The sequence below is a fragment of the Cuculus canorus genome, chromosome 16 (assembly GCF_017976375.1).
Source record: "Cuculus canorus isolate bCucCan1 chromosome 16, bCucCan1.pri, whole genome shotgun sequence".
Taxonomy (NCBI): domain Eukaryota; kingdom Metazoa; phylum Chordata; class Aves; order Cuculiformes; family Cuculidae; genus Cuculus; species Cuculus canorus.
In genome coordinates this window covers 13538610-13553900 of record NC_071416.1, presented here as the reverse complement: position 1 = coordinate 13553900, position 15291 = coordinate 13538610, and the positions used below count along the sequence as shown (strand labels likewise).

The window sequence follows — 15291 nt, the reverse complement described above, 5'->3', positions numbered from 1 at the left end:
TGCCTGATTTTTGTCAAAGGAATGTGCCTGCTTCTGCACCAGCCGTGCTAAGGGACAGGAGAGGAGAGGTGAAGGCACATTGGCCTCTTAAGGCTTATTCGTTTCATTTGCATTAGACTTCCTTTTATCTAAAGAACAGCTGCCCAAATAAATAACATAAATCTAATTAATCTTTATTTAATATTGTATTGCTGCAACAATACCAGCATCCTCCTAAATGTTCCAGAGTGCCAGTCTACACCTGCATAACCTCTCTGGGAGGAACACAGTGGGAGTCGAAAGCAGGGGGAATCGAGCCTTTTTTGTGGCTCCCTGTGATAAAAGGAAATAATTTAAGAACCAGTTTTCCAGGTTTGAAACCATATGACTTACTGGATTTCTCAGCTGAAATCCCAGATTCTGGTTTTATTGAGAAAGTAGTTTGTGGGATATTACAAAATAACCAGTCAATATCAGATGCACGGCCATCAGATAACGATCTCAGCCTTTGATTGTAATCAGCAAAATTTCAACTTGGAATGTATACACTCGGAGCTGTGCTGTAAGACCGCAACGGGCTGGACCTTTTGAGCTTATCTATGCAATAACAAACATCTGCGCCGCTCTACATCAGACGAGCGCTGGGAGATTAGGGGCAACCAACTATGCAGGGGAAAGGTCCATCTGCCCTGGAGGGGAAAACCCTGCAAGAGCAGAGCTCTCCTCTTCTATCCTTCTTGTTACATCTACGTCTTCAGGTGTTCTGTATGTGGGAGGTCCAGTGACAGTAACAGTTTATAAGGCAGGATTATTAGATAGTAATACAGTGTTTGGAGGGATGGGAAGAAACTCTAGAAAATAATGATTAGAGACATCAGTTACTGCTTAAAAAGATGCTCCCAAGTGCCCTTATGAAAGTGGGACTTTGTGACCTATTTCACATTTTTCTTCAAGATCATCGTGTTTCCTCTGTGCTGCCAAGATAGCTGAGATCAGGTGGGGCATGGAGCACAGCCTCCTGGGTTTGAGACACTGGAACTGAGAGGAGGTCATTGCCCAGCTGTCATAATACACACTTGTGCCCTCACATCCTCACTGCCAGCCACTGCCCATCCACTCGCTGTCTTTTTGCCTGTGGCACAACTCGTAGTTTACGCATAAGATCTTTTTGCTTTCTAGGAAAGTTTGCTGGGCAACGCATTTATTTTTATTGAGAAACAGGCAGAGGACTGTCTATTCTTTCAATAATTTGGTATATGGGCCTGAAAACTATGAATGTTCAATACCTGTATGTTGATGTCATCCATATATGTTTCTGCTAGTAGATGTAAAATGCTAGTGTCTTAGAGTCATGGCAAGTTTAAACTACTATTTCAGAAATGTCCTTAGGAAGACGTTCATATATATGCACTTAGAGAGTGTGTGCATGTGTGTACATGTGTCCCCTTTACATTTTAAATGTTGGTGGCCAATGCCCCAGGCATAGCAGCATCAGAAAATTTATTTTCATTTTAATTCCCACCCACAATCCCTATTATACAAGAGGAATTTTTTTTTTTTCCAGTACAAGATAAACCCATCGGTGACATCAGCAGCACCTAACCCTGCATACCACACTGCAGCTCGCCGATCGCAGGGCTGGATTCCTGACACTGAGCCTCTCGCTAGGGTTGGGCCACACAGGCCTCCTGAGTCAGCCCCTAACAACAGCATTTTCTGTTTTGTTTTGGTTTTTTTGTGTCTTCAAACACAATTTTGCAATTGCAGTTCTGGGGTAAAAGATCAGCTGTCGTAATACACAGTTGCGCCCTCACATCGGTTTGGTATGAATGAAGGGAACGCAGCTCACGTCCCGTTGCGTGCAACCATTAAAAATAACACAGAAATGAGAGTATGGCATTCATGAAAGTGTCTCTAAAGGAGCAGGAACACAGAACATTCTTCTCTAACTCGGTCTTTTGCCTACCAGTCACTACTCTCTTGCTGGACTACAACTGCCAATATGAGGAGGAAAGACTTTCAGTGTATCAAACACATTGACTTAGATTTTTACCCCATCCTGTAATATTTTCAGAGGAACAGCTTTCATCTCACAGTTGTGGACTAATGAGCAAAGTAGCAATTACTGTTTTCTAAAAAAAACATTTGGGGTTTGCTTGACCGTGTTCCTGCAGCATCCTGGATTCTTTCACGTATTTCTGTATTCCCTGCGTCAAGTTTTAATGTAGCATAACGGTCAAGAGATTTCTGGGATATGGAGTCTAATATTCCTGTAATTTGATTATAATGCACGCCACTGAGTTGCAGGAACTGCTGTATTCAGAGGTCAAAGCTGTGTTCACACCAATGAGAGTTTTACACCACATGTTCGATGAGCTGCTCCTTTTCACCTGTCTCGGGAGACAAATGATCCATCACATAGTGCTGAAATATCTTCATCTTCTGATTTGGGCCAAGATTTAAAAGAGTGGTTACTCAAAAGCTTCTTTTTGACTTGAAGGAAAGATCTGTGGTGACCGATTCTTTTTCAGCTCCTCTCTTCTGCAGCTTGTTACAAGTATATTTGTGTAATTAGTGGGCCCAGTAGTAATGTTGTTAAAATACAAGTGGGCACATTTATTGTTTCCTCCAAAAGGAAACAACAAATCTCCAGCGGTTCTGTTTTTTCCCTGTCTCAACTGACCATTTACTGCTTTCTGTAGCTAGCAGATTGTGAGGCTAAAGTTACTTCTTTTTTTATTTCCATTTCTTTCTGTTAAAAAGAAACAAAAAATCTCTTAACAAATGCTGCATTCCTTAAGGATACGGTCAGAAAGGGCACCTTAAACTCAGCATGATGTTTATAGTGCCACACAAGCTTCAGGAAAAGTGATGTGCAGTACTCTTTATTAACATCTAAAAAGCCCCTGTGGGATTATAATTATTGCCCAGTAATAAAAAAAAAAATAGAAGTAGCAAGATTAAAATGTTCAGAATATTTTTAGTGATAGAAGCAATAAATTTTAATCTTGAGAGCCAGGGGAGGAGCAGCTTGCTGGCATTGAGCATGCGGGTAGAACAGATGTAATCAGGAACTGATTCCTTTTAGTGGTGAATGATTCTAATTTACAGCATTACAGATAGTTGGCTGATGTAAATAAATTGTTAAAATATTGATACAACAGTATTTGAACACTACTAAATTGTAAGCACCAGAATTCAACATTTCTAAATTACAGTAATTTTTAATCTTCCATTTAACTGATAAACCCGGACTTGCTTTCCCTTGGGGTGCCAAAGCACTGATTAAAGTCAATGGGCATTTCAGGTACACGAGCAGTGAAATATCACCAGCCCTGTTCCTAATCCTTGCTCAGAAAGAAACTTGTCGTCTACATCGGGATTAAAACTCCCCACTATCGATGCTGTATTATTTTATGAGCATATTTTAAGAGTTCTCCCAGAGTTCTTCTGGTCTTTTTAAAAAAGAAAAAGTTTTACTGCCCCTGTGCTGTGGGAAGAACAACTGGTAAAATCAGAGGACTAAGGCAGCCCCACTGGTGCCAAAGAAACGAGGCGACTAAAGGTAAGATTTGGCCCAGTGGCTTTAGTGACAGAGTCAAAGCTCGACCCAATTTACAGCCCCCAAAACTCAGTTCAGACACTGTGCCAGCTCCTCAGATGGTGTCAACTGTGTTGACTTCAGTGCTGGGGTGGCCGTGTGCCAGGTGGCTCCGGCTGAGGATACCATCTGGTGACATCAGTGGCTTTGCGTGGAGGTGGAATCCAGAGCAGCATCGCGCCTTGGGAAGCTGCTGCCTAATGAGAGGAAACATCTTGCTCGTTTGAAAGGCCGTTGCGCACAACAGGCAAACGTTCAAAAATGAGACGCGCTGTGATATTTTTGGCCTTATCAGTGTGATGGTGTTCCCTCATCGGGAAGAGCCTACGAAGGCACTCGCTTGTTTTAATTATTATTTAGAGGGAAGCGGTGCCTTCCTTCTCCTCCTCCCCATTTTTTCTTTTTTTTTCAAAGGAAGGTAGCTTTTAAGAGCTTGCCATGAAGATCTAAGCGAAAGGATTTTCTCTACTACAAAGCCTGCATAGTTTCCCAGGCCAGGTGGACCCGATAGCACTGACTGCATGCTGAAAAATCTCATCCCCACCCTTCAGGCACTTTAATTGTAAGCCTTTCCAGATACACTGGATAAACACTGTCAAAATGAACCTGAAAGGGTTGTTGTTGTTGGTTTAGCCCTTAAAGAATTATGAGTTTGTCTGTCTAATTACAACATAATCTTGTTTAAACTTGGATGGGTATTTGCAGTATCTTTTAAATGAGGTGGAATTAGAAACAGTGAAAAACTGAAAATTTACAACTCTTCTACTTTAAGGTATGGAAAAAAAAAAAAGAATTTTTACTCCTGTAAATTTTAATCCAACCCGACAACAAAAGAGCCTAACTTGGAAGCTACTGCCGTAAGATAAAGAGGATGAAAAATAGTGTGGGACCTCCGAGATGCAAGAGAAACTTAATACTCTACGGATAATATTTTTCAAACAGTTTAGAAATAGTTTGAGGTAATTTACTGGAAGACTTGAGTGACAAAGCACATTACTCCAAGTGCCTTGCCTTCACTAGGCACTTTCTAAATTCTTTCTCTTTCATTTCTTTACTCTCAGGAGACTTTTAAATCCAGTGAACCAAAACACCACTTTGTTTGTTGGTATAGCAGGGCTGGCACAGATGGCAGACATTGCACCTGTTCCAATAAAAGGGGAAAACGGAGAGATAAACCATAGCACTCATTAAAAGGAATCTACTGAAACATGAACAATTTGTATTTTGAATATCCTCCAGGAATAAAAGGAGAAATACATAAACAGACCTTGTTTTCACCTTCGTCAGTTTAAAACAAATTTGTTTAAAGGGAAATTCACATTTGTTTCATGTACAAAGAGAGTACAGAGCACTAAGGAAACTTTGATTTATACTTTAACTCCTTTAATAAAGCAGATGATTTTATCTAGCTACTCCTTTTAAAGAAAAAAAATATCTGCTGGCAGTTTTAATTGCAATCAGTTAATCGCCCCATTCCTTAGTTGTGGCAGCTTTTTTTACTTTTACATTTTCTCATGCTGAGTAATATCACATTCTTATAATCTAGTCCATAATGACCAGAACAGCAACATAAGCAAAAGTTTTTCTGCCCATCTATTAATAAATAACTAAACCTGTGGGAGGTGGTGGGAGGAACCATAGAACAGCTCGGATAGTTACCAACAAAATTCACTGCGAAATATATTTTTCCAGGCAGAAGGATTATGCTATGTAATACCTCATAGGTTATTTAAAAAAAAATTAAATGAGGAGATACATTAAATAACCTTCAAACATTTGCCTTGATCATCAGTGATGGTGCTGTTCAACATCCCATGTATTTCTCTGTATTTCTCTCACATATACACACAAGCATTAAATACAAAATGTCATGAAAATTCCTAAGTATCACTTCATGTTGGCAGCTCTGCACTTTAAAGCCATTTATATAAAAATGTGGTTGGCAGCTCTCACTCTTCCATGGGAACAAATTAACATTGGCATTCCAAACACAGGAAAGTAAGGAAATTAGAAACACGGTTTATATTTGGCCAGTGCTTTGAAATACTGTACCATGCTACTGATGTCAATGAATGAAAAGCAGGATTTTTGCGGAGAGGGTCTGGTTTTGAAACACATTAACACACGTTAAACATGTTTGCACAGGAACTGGATTGTAAGCATCTTGGTTCCAAAACAATAAAGCAATTACACTAAAACTTGTAGTCTCAAAGTTGCCATTAATTCAATCCACTCAATCTGGATCACCAAAGGATTTTCACTGTCTTCAAGATGCAGACGACACAAATGTTTAAAAGAACGTGCACGTGGCAAGGCAGTATCGTGGGGTTTGCAGATATGAGCTTGCACCCAAGATAACGCTAACATTAACTGCTGTAAGTCAGGTAAATTTATGTATAGATAACGGAATTGTAGAATGTATACCTTAACAGAGGGGGTCTCAGCAAACTTTCTAGTTTTCATCAACAAAATAAGGATTTCCCAAAGAGACACTTATATTAGAATAGGTTCAAACTTCGCACCCTTTTTCACAGCAAAACTGTTTACTGACAAAGCTGAAACACTTCTGGTTTTCACGTGTACATCAAAAAAATCTAGATGGCAGTTTATCTCCTGGCACAACTCCAGTGATTTCAGTGGAGTTACTCCGGCACGGAATTTGGCCCTGCAGCCTTTACAACACACTGTTTATTTGTACTGTGATTCAGATATTTTGATACCAGGAATCTTTCAGCGCTGAAGTTTCTCCGTATGAAATATGTCTTGTATTAAGAAATATCAGTTTCACATTTATGTCAGCCATTATTTGTTAAATTCTTTTTGTTGCAAAGACGGGAATTCAGCTGTAGTTCAACAGCGCAGATTGGGCTAATAATGCTAAGCAGTGACTAATAGAGGCTAGTTCATGTTTTGATTATTTGCAGCAAAGGAAAACTCCCTCAAAAACAATTTCAAGCTGAGGAGAGAAAACGGTTTGAAGCTGTAGCAGAAACTACTGCATGCTCATTATTTCAACACAGGGGCATTTCTTTGGCCCAATTCTGTTCTCAGTTGTGCTCGTGTAAATCAACAGGGAGTTTATGGGAATTACTTTGGACACACAGTTGTATAAATGAGACCACGGGGCCAGCTTCAGTAGAAATTTGTCAATTTACACCAATGATGACCTAGCCAAGAATTTTCTCCTGGGTTTTCATTTTCCAAACAGACGCGTGTACAGAACTTTATCCATGTGATTAGTCCTTGTGAGTAGTGCCACTTACTTCAAACAGTTGTAGAATGAAAATCTTCATGCTGAAAGTAATTTAAACAGCTCACTCATTTCATTAGAAGTTCCTTCCCTTTAGAGAAGAAATATATATATACTATAGCATATTTTATTTTTATATGCATATAATATATGTATCTATAGTTAATTCATATGAGTATTTTGATGCAGGTCCCACAGAGGGGGTAAAAGGCTTAAAATACCGCGGTCTCTTAACGCTGTGTATCAACAGGTAGTCTCTTTAACTGGCCTGCTATCAAGAGTTTGCTTACTTGTGTTCTTGCTCTGATGACTTCATCCGTCATTGCAACCTCTCACTGGTATTCATCAAGTTAGAACAATTTAGATGCGTAAAACTAATTGTGTTATCATTTTAACCACAAATTAACAGTTTCCATATAAATATTAGCATTTCCTCACTTGGTCCAAGAATAGAATCCATAATGGCACTAACAATATATTTGATTTAAACTAATTAAAAACAGAGGCTCTTGCAATTTAATATATTGATTTTACCAGTGGGACTTAAATCTTCTATAATAAGTGTACACAGCTGCACCACTCACCCACCACCACTTTTAAACCTAATCCCTGCATTCCTCCCGACAATAACATGACAGGATCCACACATCCCAGTATTAGCCTTAACCCCGGTGACACTGCCAGAATGTATTAAACTAAAACATTGCAGTGTCCTATTTAAAAGGAGCCCGTCAACAGCCCTCAGTAGGCTTTAATAGTTATAATCTTTTTTTTAATTAATGTTTCCAACCACTTGCATAACCTTCTCTCACACATCCCTCCCCCCTACCCGAAAATGTGTTTCAAGCTTATTTACAGATGCAAACATAAAGCCTGGTTTCATGCTGCCTGCCCAGAAGCCATTAAGGCCCCTCTGCAAATGGGGCGATGGGGGTATGCACACACACACACACACACACACAAGGAAAACCGATGGCAGGGCGAGCTTGGGTGGGAGCAGGTCCTGTACGCTTCACTTGTGCCCAACTCCTGTTACAAGCATCACAAGATCTGGCCATCAAGGCTTGTCTCCTTCAAAGCACTTTACAAGCTGTCGTGTTTTGGCTTTTAAACTCCAGTTCCCGGAGGGGGTTTTGCCTCCCCAGGACAGCCTGCGTGGGAACGGAGGAGAGACCTTGTCTCTGGGATAAAAGTGTCGGTGCGCGATCTGATGGGGACAGTTTCTGTGTCCTCTTTTTCCTCGCATGAGGACACCTGTCCTCAGCTGCTCCATTCTCTGCTCCCACCGCACCCCTATGGCAGAGGTAAATAGTTCCTGTTCTGTTCTGCCACTGTGCACCTGAGAATTAGAAAATTACTTAATTGATCTCTGGAATAGGCTTGAACATTAAAGGAATACCTCCTGGCTACTTGCTGCAGGTCAGCATACTTCATACCTTTAGTTTGCTGCAAGCTTTCTACCTTAGCTAAGCCTACACTAACGAGTGTTGCACGTACCCGTACTGTCCAAAACAATTCCAGGATGTACCTGTTCAGACTCGAGAGCTTATTACAGTGCTAGGTGGAGGAGAAGGGAAGAAAAAAAATCCGAAGGCTTGGCCTAATGTATGGACAAACCATGTGATCATGACCAGGCATCCAGGGCTAACATTTAATCTGCTTTGTTTCAAGTGGGAAATATGTGAAGATCAAATAAGTTCAAATCCAGGTCAAATATCCTTGAAAATCTTTGATTTATATAAGCAGGAAAATGAAGTTTAAAAGAAGTGATTATGAAAGGGTTACTAAAAACACAGCTGTACGCGTACTCTTATATCTGAGGCTCGCCAAAGAAAAACTGTGTGACATCTATATTAACCTTTGGCTGTACACCAATGAAGGCCTGTAGTGAGCTGGAATGCAAGGCAGCCCCTTCCAAATTTTAACACAAGCCAGGTTACAGCTGCAAATGCCTGCAGCCCGTGCTCACTTTATAAAGTATTCCCTGAAGGAAATTTTTTAACTGTTATAGAATCTTTTTCTAATACCCTACAGTGTTAAAGCCTGTTATTAAAGGGCAAAGAGATGGTTCTCTATGCCAAACACTTGTCAACAAAAAGGATAGCCAGATGGTATGAAATAAAAGGAAACTTGGGGGCTCTTCAGCTTCTTGATTTACATTAACAAAAGCCACTTTCATGTGCTCCTTCCAAGAATGACTAATTTCCCTCCCCCCTTATTTTTTGCCAGGATTAAACAATGTTGTTCATTTTATAATCAACTGTGAGACAAATTAACAAATTGCGTTATCACTTGTACCGACTCTTTTAAAAAAAAACATTCTAAGCAAGTCTGTTTACCCAGGCAAGATTACCCACATGAGGACATCTCAATTATTTTTAGAAGAGAGGGTCTAAGCAATCTAGAGGATGTTTACTCCTTAGCTGCTGTTTATACATTTCAAATCAAACTTGTGCAAAAAATGCATTTTTTCAGTTCCTAAAATGGATCAGTTTGTAAACTTTACTCCGACAGGATCGCAAGTGAAATTCCAAATACTGAAATTGTAGTAATAAATTTTATAAAATTAGCCAGTAATTAACTAACTTAGTCAGACCACTGTGGCTAAATTATCTTTTAATTACATGTAACTTCATTCTTGACACACATCCATTCCCCATCCATCTTAGCACAGGTGTAAGTTAAGACAAAATGTAGCCTGCGAATTAACTGGTTATAAATCTAAATCTAATTAATTGTCAAGATTTCACAGTAAAATTACATGCTTAGTACAAAGCTCCCTGCAACATAACCCTGAAATGGAGCACCTGTATTCTTGTTCCTCCCTACCAATACACAGTATAAATTCTTTGGAATAAATATGCACAGTATCTCCATAGAAATCAATGTGGGGGGTGGTGGTATTTTACTATGTAGCCCAGTAAATCTTGTGATGTAAACCTTTATTCTTTTTTTTAGTACTTTTTCCTCTAAAGTTGTACAAGTAGATAGGTGGAGAACATGAATAAAGAAAAAAAAAAGTGGTTTTGTAGATAAGCATTTAGAACTCCAGAATAATGTTTTATTTATTGAAGTTTCAAAGTATTATTTCTGTACTCACTTTTACTTCCTCCTTTCTAAGATGAAACTTTATGATGCTGTGACACTTCCTCATTGTGACGGCTCGACTATAGTAATAAAAGCCTACCTGTGAAACGCAATGCTCACAGAGTATCTCTTACAAAACTAGGACACAGTTTACTACAGCATGCATTTAGCAATTCAGCTCTGCTTTAAAAGGGATCATTGTAGAGAGCCTCCAAAAAAATATTAGCTCTACAATAGATCTTCTAATTTTCCCTGAATGTCATAGAAAACTCTACATATCAAAGCAGGTGGTGTATTTGACTATATACGGGAGTGAGGGGCTGGTGTAATTCATTAAAACATCCATAAACAAGCCTGTCTTTGTCCTATAAAGATGAAAGGCCAATGAATATAATGGGATGAAAGGTGTGCACGGCGATGAAGAAAGCTATTATAGATCTATGTCCTTTTTAAACTCGTCCTGGCATGTGCTGTTGACAAGGGAACAAAACAGTACAGATAGACCTCTGAAATGTGCCTCACGGGTAATAATTCCACCTGTCCTTCTTAAAACTACTGGTTTTTGCTTGCTCTCTTACTACTCGGTAACCATGCTCACAGCAATTAGATAGAACGATAATTAACTATTTTGAATAAAGAACACTTTGGGATTTCTAAACTGACTGCAAAACCCAGCAGGTCAAAATGAATGAGTATTTCCATTACATTGCGTCGGGATGCCGGTTACCGATTACGGACAGTTTATACAGGTAAAACCTGCTCTAGAAATAGTTCTCACATGGAAACAGACATATCCAAAATGTATTTTTTTATTTCAAAGTTTATGGATCGATTCCACTCCTTTGTATTCAAAATAACCAGGGACCTGAACATTAGTTTCTTTCGTGTAAAACCTCCATGGGCTGCAAAGGTGACTTTTCCTTCTACAGGAAACACAGGATGGGAGCGCTGCAGATTCAGTGATGAAAGTCATGCAGTACATAACCACACCGGAAGAGCAGAGCTGCTTCCCCAGAGCTAAACTCCCTTCTATAAGGTACTTACATGTTTCATAAAGGTTCTCTCCTCTCTATCGAAATGGAAACAGAAGTGTGAATTTCGCTATCGTTATTTCAACATCCTTTGTCTTCTGTTCGGGACTGTCTCTGCGCTCTGGTTGTACATGGTGTAGGACCCAAGAACCACAGAGAACAATGTTAGCAAGATCACTCTTATCTCTAAAGGCAAATATTTGACCGCCGTTGGTAATTTTGGCTGCTCAAATATTTGATTTTAAATGTATCATTGCTGATCAGCTTAAGTAGCTAGCAGCGATTAGACAAACACTGTAATTCCAAACGGAAAGCACCGGCGCTCTCAAAGAGCGCAGCCCCCGGGCCAGATGTAATTCAGAGCTTCCCACCGTGAAGCTTATGGTAGTTAATAAGGAGGTGCAGCTCATGCAAACTAGAGATCTCCCACGGCGTCCCACGTCTCCCTGTCATGCAAGAATTGCGCCAGGATGGCTACCGTGTCTAATAATTATTAACGTGTGTCACACAGCCTTTACAGCTACTGATCTTTTTCAGTTAGTTAAAGTGCTGGGATTAGAGAGGCGGTGATTTAGGTGGTGACTTAATCTTTGTTGCCTCTGAAGTTCCAGACAGTGGAAGTGTCCAGAACAGTGACATCCATAAAGGTGTTAATGGATTTATTGGCAATGGGGGTGTCTGTAAACCCCAGCGAGTTACATGCCAGAAGTGGGCTCCTCTCGTGCTCTGCGCGTCCCTTTGTTTGGGACAAAGTTTGAGTCGATGTTGTTTTGGAAATACCATTCAGATTCCGTCTTGAACTTGCAGACACCAAATCTGTACGTGTGGTGGTTTCAGAGCGGCACACGATGAGGTCTAAAAATGGATGGAGTGAACCTGGGTCTATAATTATATATTTAAAATAGAACGCTCATCCCGACAACGTCTTACTGAATTCCAGCCAAGTCAGTCCAGACGGGTGTGCAATCTACAACAAGCAAATAGAAATCAGATTGGGCCGTGGCATCCAATTAGAGAGGCCTGGAGAGCCGCATGCAAAGCATGCCAACTTTCGTATCATTTGCATAAACCCATCCACATGTGCTTGTGAAAGGAGGCGAGTTAGCCGCATAAACTGGGGTCAACAGAAAAAGCTGCAGGAGTAAATAAGGCTTTACTGTGGAATCCCTCTCGAGCCATTAGGAAAACATGTGTGAGCGGCTCAGCCGCTGCAGCCGAGGCAGAGGCGCTGGGATGCCGCGGGCACCCGTGGGGGCTCCGCAGCAGCAGCAGCAGCCCGGCACGGCGAGCTGTGCCCCCGCCGGGGGCTCTGTCCTCCCTGGCGGTGCGGGATGCTCAACACACTTGCTAATGGTCCTGTTTAACTCCTACCTGCGAATCCAATTTCAGAGGAGCAGCAGGAAACTATAGCAAAGGGAGAAAGACGACAAAGAACTTCAGCGTGTCGGGCGTGCGGGGTGGAGACGGCGAGGGCTTGTGGCTGTCCAAACGCTGTGACGGGAGGCAAATCCCAGCCCTCTCCACGCTCTTTAATTATCTCCCTGCAAAGCAGCTTTCCAAGGGGCGCTACCTGCCCTTCCTCGTCCCCCGTGGGCTGCCACCCATCTGTCCCGCCACGGAAACAGCTCCTACCGGGGCCACCTATGCCACCAGCCCTCCGGAAGGCGGTCGGGGATGCGTTCCTGCATCCCGAAGGTGGCCGGGGATGCGCTCCAGCATCCCGAAGGTGGTCGGGGATGCGCTCCAGCATCCCGAAGGTGGTCGGGGATGCGCTCCAGCCTCCCGAAGGTGGTCGGGGATGCGCTCCAGCATCCCGAAGGTGGCCGGGGATGCGCTCCAGCATCCCGAAGGTGGCCGGGGATGCGCTCCAGCCGCCCGTCGGTGGCCAGGGATGCGCTCCAGCCTCCCGAAGGTGGCCGGGGATGCGCTCCTGCCTCCCTCGGTGGCCGGGGATGGATGCTTTCCTGCCTGCCCCCCCCAGCACCCTTCTCCCACCCGCTCATCCCATCTCACTCACCCAAGTTGACGAAGCTCATGACCATGTCAGCCTCGGTGAGGAAGTTGCTGTCCTGCAGGCTGGCCAGGGGCGGCCCCTGGGTGCTGAAGATGGGCTTGTAGGGGTAGGAGAAGCCCTCGCCCTCCTCGGCGGCCGCCCCCGCTGCCCCCTCCTCCACGGACATGGCATTGTAGAGGTCCAGCATGAACATGGGGGCCGAGTTGTGCTTGCCGTGGAGGTGCGGGCGCGGCCGGTGCGGCAGGCCGAGGATGGAGAGGATCTCCCGCTGCATCTCCCGCCGCTCGGGGCCGCGCAGCCGCCGGTGGATGAAGCTGGAGTGCACCTCGTTGTCCACCGTGAAGTCGGCGAGGACGCAGCGCAGCCAGAGGGCGGGGGCGGCGGCGCCCAGCACCAGCAGCCAGGAGGCGGGCTGCCCGCTCCCCGCCGCCCGCATCGCGGCTCGGCGGCGGCCGGGGGGGCGCGGGGCTGCCCCCACCGAGCTCAGTGCTCGCCCCCGCCCGGGCGCCGCTGCCCGCTCATCGCGGGGGACGCTGCCCGGACCCCGCGCCACGGCACGGAGCGTGTGCGGCGGCGAGCGGCGGCGGGAGGGTGGTGGCTCCGGTGGGAGGAGCGGCGAGGGGAAACCCAAGCGCTCTGGCTTCCAAGCCCAGGGAGAGGGGGAAAAAAAAATCCCTGGGACTGCCTAGAGGAGGAACGTCTGATCAGGTTGCTTTGCGGGAGGTTTGGGGAGAGGGTGAGCCGGTCCCGAGCGCTTCAATTAAGGCGAGCGTAATTAAGGAGAAGACACCCCAGGAGGGAGGGTGGTTTGTGCCTAAGGAAGGGGCCCAGACTCCCAGAGAGTTTAGAGATGCGAGGAGATCGCCCGTCTGCAGGCGCAGGCAGGGTTTTTCCTTCCCTTCCACCCTTTTCTTCAAAGTACAGACGGGGAGAGATTGTCCGGGACAAAACCAACAGCGCTGGATGATTTAAAATGTGATGATTATGTATCCCCGCACGAAAGTATCTGTGTCTGCGTGGACGGAGCCGCAGGACACCCTTTCCGACTGGCAGCGGGGAGAGTTCATGGAGAAATCATAGATTCGTGGAATAGTTAGGGTTGGAAGGGACCTTAAAGATCATCCAGCTCCAACCCCCTCTGCCATGGGCTGAGACACGTCCCATTAGATGATAGATTGGTTTGGGTTGGAAGAGACCTTAAAGATCCTCCAGATCCAAGGGGGGAGTTATCATAAACCCAGCAACGTTTACTTGGATCGGAACCATCAACCTGTGCACACGGGTGGTTTATGCCATTACATTATCCTGCTCTTTCATCTCCCCCTTCTGCTCTCCGGTACACAGTTTTTTGGAATACTGTCTTGAGATGGGTTGTCAGCTTTTTAAAGCAGTTACTTCTTTCCTTTTTTAATTCAATAGGGTGTAACATCCACAGCAATGGACTCCAAGTCCTAATTAGTACAGGTAGATGTCTACTGCCGTGGTAAATAATAATCATCATCATCGTCATCTCAGATAATACATGTAGACTACTACTTCCGAAATCTTACTTAGAAAGCAAGGGAAAGGCAGGATGGAAAGGTTTATCTGGGTCACTGAATCAAGCCCAAGGTAATTTCAGAAACCATGTATGTATACATTAAGTGTATTCTGACATTAAGATTCATTCCTTGGGCAAAGATGGAAGAAGAAGGGCAGGGGATAAAGGAGGTCAGCGTTATTCTAATGTTTTCAGATGAACAGTATCCAGTAGTGTCCAGCACTAGATCCTGCATCTGTTCTGGAAACTAATATTTGGCATTTTGTTTAGCTCTTTATGTTTAAAATCCTTATGTGAATGGCAGGTAACTAGTCAAAAAAGTTGCATGGGAAACACTTTGAGCGATTTAGTGTGTTTGTATGCAGGCATGTGCTCTTCTTAATAACAGGGAAACTGAGGCATGGCATTGAAATGACTCACAGAGCTATTGAAATAGTGGTGGAACCAGCATTAAACTCCTAGTTCAGTCCTAACACATGCTTAGGAATGGCTAAAGCTCTGGGAGGATGCACCTCAAGTAACATGAGAACACTTGCTAAACTCTCTGATGCTAATGGGGGTCACCCCTGTACCTGCCTTCCCATTGCTCCTCACTAATAGAAAACACGGATACCTAAGCATTTTGGATACCCAGTTAAGATAAAACTCTCCAGCATCTTTTGTAGCTCCTGAGAAGCAGCACTAACCTGCTTTTAACTAGGCAGCTATTTGCCTAAATTTCTTTCTTGCCTAGGGTGTGGTTTCTAGATCAAGTTAAGCTCATGTAAAGCCAGGCTCCTCCTGAGAAAG

At 43.5% G+C, this 15291-nt stretch overlaps 1 protein-coding gene across 1 annotated transcript in view; it reads right to left on the bottom strand.

Moving 5' to 3' along the window:
• The window catches only part of BMP7 (bone morphogenetic protein 7), a 48813-nt gene extending 33727 nt beyond the window's left edge, over positions 1–15086 (bottom strand). The window contains exons 1-2 of the mRNA XM_054081857.1: positions 15075–15086; positions 12966–13647 (exon numbers count right to left, since the gene is read on the bottom strand). Of these exons, the coding sequence (XP_053937832.1) occupies positions 12966–13647; positions 15075–15086 (694 nt within the window). The remainder of the gene's footprint in view (positions 1–12965; positions 13648–15074) is intronic.
• Positions 15087–15291: the final 205 nt, after the last annotated feature.